This window comes from Ammospiza nelsoni, chromosome 9 (genome assembly GCF_027579445.1).
Source record: "Ammospiza nelsoni isolate bAmmNel1 chromosome 9, bAmmNel1.pri, whole genome shotgun sequence".
Classification (NCBI taxonomy): domain Eukaryota; kingdom Metazoa; phylum Chordata; class Aves; order Passeriformes; family Passerellidae; genus Ammospiza; species Ammospiza nelsoni.
In genome coordinates, this window is record NC_080641.1 from 21,721,616 (window position 1) to 21,727,659 (window position 6,044).

The 6,044-nt window shown below is 46.5% G+C and overlaps 1 protein-coding gene across 1 annotated transcript in view; it reads right to left on the reverse strand.

Moving 5' to 3' along the window:
* The window catches only part of HS2ST1 (heparan sulfate 2-O-sulfotransferase 1), a 71,584-nt gene extending 66,314 nt beyond the window's left edge, over positions 1 to 5,270 (reverse strand). Inside the window, exon 1 of the mRNA XM_059478001.1 lies at positions 5,031 to 5,270. Coding sequence (XP_059333984.1) covers positions 5,031 to 5,154 — 124 coding nt within the window. The 5' untranslated portion in view covers positions 5,155 to 5,270. The remainder of the gene's footprint in view (positions 1 to 5,030) is intronic.
* Positions 5,271 to 6,044: the final 774 nt, after the last annotated feature.

A 6,044-nucleotide genomic window follows, 5' to 3' on the forward strand; every position in this document is an offset into this window, starting at 1 on the left:
TCCATCAGCATTGACACTTGGCATCCTCAGGGAAGTGCATGGGCATACCAACCATAATCAGCATTAGAAGTTCTTTTGATAAAGGCAGTTTATCGAAGAACTTCTATCATTTTATCACTTTATCATTCCTATCACTTACTGATAGGAATGCCAAATGGAGGGACTTGAGTTCTCCAGAACTCAAGAAGTCAAGCGGCAAGGAGCTGGGGGGTGAATAAAGAACCAGCTGAGCCAATTCCAGCAAGGAAAGAGGTTTGCTTTTCTCTCCTAAGTGGGTGAAGACTTCTCTGAATGCCACCCTTCTAAGATGCTGGGCTTTGAACACAACAGCTTCACAGAGCCACAGGTTTTCAGGGACTGAACATTCCAACACAATGGATGGGCTTGAGGACCACATGAAGCTGAGGGTTTGAAAAAGATACTGCCTATCCCCCAGATGGCAACTAAGAGTCTGTACATATTTATGAAAGGCTGCAGCCAGCTGGCCAAATTTCAAGTACCTCTCTCAACACTGAAGTCCTTTCACTCACTCTTTTATCATTTATTTCCAGTTGAAAAAATAATGCAAATACACATACTAGTTCAGCTATTTTCCTACAGCATGGAACTCTCATTATGCTTGCCAGGCTAGTATTTCAGATACATAAACAGATTTCAAGCAAAGCTCTTACCACTATTTTAATACTGCTTTGACAAGGTTTAAATACACTTTAGATAAGTGACAAAAACTACAGATTGCACACAGCTACACAAAAAGACTGTCTTTTGATCCATTGAAGTGATAATACATGGAGGATTCCATATGCAAAAGCCATCTTTTTCCTACTCGAGAGAAGGCGCTCATTATTAGAAGAAAAGACCAGTCTGGCCAGAGTAAGTCTAGCAGTGAGTGACTCATGGTTGCCAGTCAGTAGATATGGAAATTACTTCTTCATTAACTGCTCAAATGTCCCTAACTTCAACACACAGGGGCAATATAAAGCTATGCAAAGAAGAAAAAAAATCCAGCTTCAAATATGTCAGTTTTCTGAAATGCAGGAAAAAAAAATTCTACTATTTCTCTCACTTCACAGGTATATAGAACCATAGAATGGCTTAGGTTGGAAGGGACTTCAAAGATCATTTAGTTTCAACACCCCACCATGGGCAGGAATACCTTTCACTAGAGCAGGTTGCTCAGAAAGGCATCAAACCTGTCCTTAAACACTCCAAGGGATGGGGCATCCTCAACTTCCCTTGGCAGCCATGATAAACTGGAAAGCAATGGTTCCATCTGTTACATTAAACCCAAAGTCTGCATAGTTTACAAGGTCTCTTTGGACAGGCAGTATATATATAGTATATACTAGCCTCCAGTGAGAGCTAAGGAAAAGATAAAGACATAGGAACTTCCAATCATTGGATTTCAGAGGTGTACTGGAGACATGAAAATTTTACTTTTGTCATGCTCAGAAAACAGACAAGAAAAAAAAAGTGAACACTGGCATGCCATTATGCCATAATGCTGTTGTTTTAGTTGCTTTAGCACAGAGAAAATAAAGGCATCAAATGTAGTTTTCTTCTGATTTCCAGTACTTTTACCACTTTTCCTTTTAGAGTGCTAAGCACAGTAGAAAAAACCTGACAGGTATTTCATTATTAAAATAACCCAATCTATTTTCCTAAGTAAAAAAAAACAATGACATGGAAGAACAGCATGCAGAACTCCTTTGAACACTTTCTCCTGAAGTTGCCAGCCTTGAACTCAGAGCTATCCTTACCAATTTTTAATATTGCATTAATTCACAATGAAGAACACAGTACTCACATTCCTTTGACTGTTCCCCAAGCCTTTTCTGTCCTAAAGAGGTGACTGCAAACATGTCTCCTTTCCAGGATTTCCACAGAGAATGGTATTGTAGTTCTATGTGCTCTTCACTTAAATTTGTGCCTTACTAAGTAACATAGATATGTACTGGCTTTGTTCAATGGAGAACCCAGAAAGACAGAATGCCTTACCTGGTGATTACTTCACCCACTGCCCATGGCTGGAGGGACTGGAGGTGCTTCATCTGTTTTCTCAAGTCCACTTAATCTCTCAAAATATCTGTAAAATGCCCTCAAAATATCTTTAACAAAAATATACCCCTGCCATTTCACCAGTTTGTTTTCCAAGTTATTTCACTAAAAGCACAATGCCTGCAAAGTAGGTCCAACAATATTGTAGTTTCTCAAATGCAGCCTTTGAGAAGGGGAAAGATATTTTAGAAAGTTATGCCTCTTATTTCCACTGTTAGAACCAGCTGTTGGGGTACCAGCAGAAGGGGGTGAGATCAAATCCCAGACCAAATCAGCAAGCCTGAGCTGCCTTGACTTTGCTTGGGAATGTACACAGTTCTGTACTAGTCAAAGTTCACACATTACCAATTTCACAGAAAATAGAACACCAACAGCTGCAACATTTATTCCCCAAAAAGCTATAAAGAAATATAAAAACCACAAACAACAACATAAATAAAAAGCAGAACAAAATTTATATAATTGCTCAATAACACAGCTTTCAATGGAAAGTACAACTGTAGTATGGGAGTAGTTTAAAACTTATTCTTAAATTTTAAATTCTTAAACCATCTGGGACAACCAGAGGCATGGTGAAAGGTAACAGTAAGAGGGAACCAAGTGAAAAAGTGTGATAAAACCAGCAAGACAAAGAGCAAGAAAGTTCCATTGGATGGGGACAGACTAAGGAAGCAGCATTACAATTCTTATTTCAGGAAACCCAGTACACAATAAAACAGCTTCTGAAGGAATTCCTTGGGCTACTCAGCAGCAAATAAAAACTGCTGTCTAATAGGACAACATTTAGAAAAAAATCTAGGAAATGATTTGCATAGCTGTGTGTGGCCAGACCTGCCAACAATCACAAACTCCTCTTTATATGTTCTGTGTCCCTCTTTATAAATGCTCAATTACAACAACAATATGCTAAGGAACCATGCAAGCTATACTAGAACAGACAATATGTTTTCTGAGGGATTTCCCAACAACATGCAACAGGCAGGCCTACCAACAGGAGATTTTTATTTCTAAATAAAGGAAACATGCAATGCCTATCATTTCATCATCCCAAAGTCTTTTATATCCATAAAGCATAAGACTTAATCATTGGGAAGTTAAATCCTTTAACTTCAAGGGAACATTGGTTTATTAGGCACACAGTGCTTAAAAAGATACTATTCCAGCAAGGGTCACATATGCTAGGAAACCACCTTAATTTATTTTTATTCAGACAGCTAGAAGCTGTTAAACAAAGCATACTCTCACACTAAAAATTGGAATCTGAGTTCAAAGCTGCTGCAGAAAGTCCTTTTCCCCTTCCTTCCATGGGTTTTGGAGAGTCACCAGTAAGTTGCACACAAAGCAAATCTTTCCATCTTAACTTCACAAAAGTTTTCCCTTCTCCTCAAGAAATAAAATCAGCACAAGATAGTAATTAGTTTCTTGTCCCAAAGCAGTTTAAGTATTTTAATCCTCTAAATATCTAAGTTAAACATGCCCTTTGCATGTATAGTAGGGAGGAAGAAGTTTTACCAGCAAAATTCTTGATTCTCACACATATTTTGTTACTCCTTACATGCCAGGAGGTAGAGTTCCCTAAAGTAACACACACTGTCAGCAACAGAAGCATTGCAGCCATGGCTATGAACCACTTTAAAGCAGATGTATACAAAGTACCGCTGAACCTTCAGCACTATGGCAACACTTGCTTGTTTATCTTCCAATTTCATTCATTTTCTTCTTCAAATGTTTGTTTACAGTTATTGAGACCCTGCAAAAAAAGAGCCTCGATTATAATGGATAAGAACTTTCAGGTGAAAAGTATGCAAAGTAAGGGCCTCCCTCAACTCAAGCAGCCACCCACTGCAATTTCCAGGTCCTAAGCACTAATGTGCAGCTCAGAGAGAATGGAGTGGAAAAGAAATGCTGTGAAGTAAAATCCCATGGCATTCATACAGCTCAACATTAAGTTATGTGGACTCTGTTAAAAACTCATTGTTAAACTTCCCATGTCACTCAAATCCACTTCTACTGTTAACTCCAGAAGGAACACGATGTGCACTTTTCTTCCAACAAACTTAAATTTACACTGTTAACTACTGTTAATAATGTAAATATTTTAGTATAGTCAAATAACAGGAGAAAGCAAATCCACAACGTTTGTGAACCAGTTCCTTATCTTGTATACACCAGAAGTCTCAGTGCCCTGTTTTCACAACTCCTAGGCACCACAAACTAGGTTGAGAATGGTTTTTTCACATCCAGGAAACCCTTAATTAAGAAATGCAAAAACTTCACAAGTTCTGCAGCCTTATATACAACAGACAAAGTAGTAAGATGCTACCCACTAGGCAGATGTTACTCTAAAAATACCCTTTTAAGGCAGGAAAAGTAAAAGAAATTTTACACAAGAGATTTCTAGTCTGCTATTCACTGAAGTACAGCTCAGTGACAGTCTAGGAAATCACTAACTACACTCAGTAAATGCAGAAAATAACATCCTACATTAAATGTGAGGTAAACAAATTACCCATTTGTCATTAAGAGCATTTCTTTTCTTAACACCGCGCTTTCCATTACAGTGCCAAGCGTTGGTAAAACGTCTGAATTAGAAATCAGATGTGAAGAAGATGGTAACTCGCTGCAGCAGCAGCCGCCTCTCCCGGCTCGCAGGTGCCTGCGGAGGCAGGGGCGGCCCGGCCGCGAGGGGAGCACCGCGCCCCGGCCAGAGCCCCTCGGGCACGGCGGACACGTCTGTCCGTCTGTCCTCCCCGCGCTGACCTGGCACGGCTCTCCCGATCGCGCAGAACAAACAAACGAACTCAGAGGCCAAGGCTGCAGAGCGGCCGCCCGCACCGAGCCGGTCCCGCGCAGCGGGGCACGGCAGCGCCCGGAGCCAGGGCAGCAGCGCCCGGGGGCTCCCCCGGCCCGGCCGCGCTCCCTCAGCCCCGCCGCCCCCCGCGCCTCGCCCGGCCGCGCCCGCCGCCGCTCACCCAGCTTGCCGCGGGACTCCTCCAGCTTCTGGATCTGGTTCTCCAGGAACAGCACGGCCACCCCGAACACCAGCACCGCCAGCAGCTGCAACTTGGGCGGCAGCATAATCCTGAGCAGCCCCATGAGCAGCAGCAGCAGCGCCGCCCGCCCGGGATCACGACATAACGCGGGGCCCGGCCCGCGGGGGCCGGCGGAAGCCGCGGGGACGGCGCGGGCGAGGAGGGACGGAGGGAGCGCGGCCGGGGGCGCGGACAGGGCCCGGCGCCGCCGCTCTCACATCGCCGCGCGCACGGCCCGCAGCGCGCCCGCCCCGCCCCGCCCCGCCCGGCCCGGCCCGGCCCGGCCCGGCCCGGCCCCCGCCGCGCCCCGCCCGCCCTGCGCGCGCTGCTCGGCAACCGAACGCCCGGCCGCGCGCCCGCCCCCGCCCCTGCCGCCGCCGGGCCCCGCGGTGGGCCCCGCCCCGCGCCCCCGCCATTGGGCGTTGCTGCCGCCGCCCCGCCCCTCGCGCGCTCCGATTGGCCCGAAGCGGGAATCGCTCCGCCTCCCCCGCCGCGCTGAGCCGCCGGAGCGGGGCGATGTCCCGCCTACATGCGTCCCTTCCTGATTGGAGGGCGCCGGTTGCAGTTCCGCCCATCCGCCCGACCTCGTCGGGTGCAGGCGCGTGGGGAAAGCACAATACTATTGGTCAGACCGGCTGTCAGTCACGGGCTGGGGGCCGATGTGCCGGTTGGCAGTTCCCGAGAGAGGGGAAAGGACTTTATTTGGGGTTGTTTCCGCAATGCCGGACCAGCGTTGCAGAACGGCAGTTTCTCCAGCCCCGCTGCGAAGCACTACTCTGAACAGAATAAAATGTCTTTACTCTAGAAATCCAGCAGATACTCTGGGTTAGCAGTTTGTGCTCGCAGTGCCGGGGGCTGGGAGCTAGTCTGTGCTCTCCCGCATCAGGCGGTGTGTCGGTCACCCGCCATGGGTGAGGTCCTTCCGCGGCCCCCGGCGGCGCTGGCAGGGGCGCT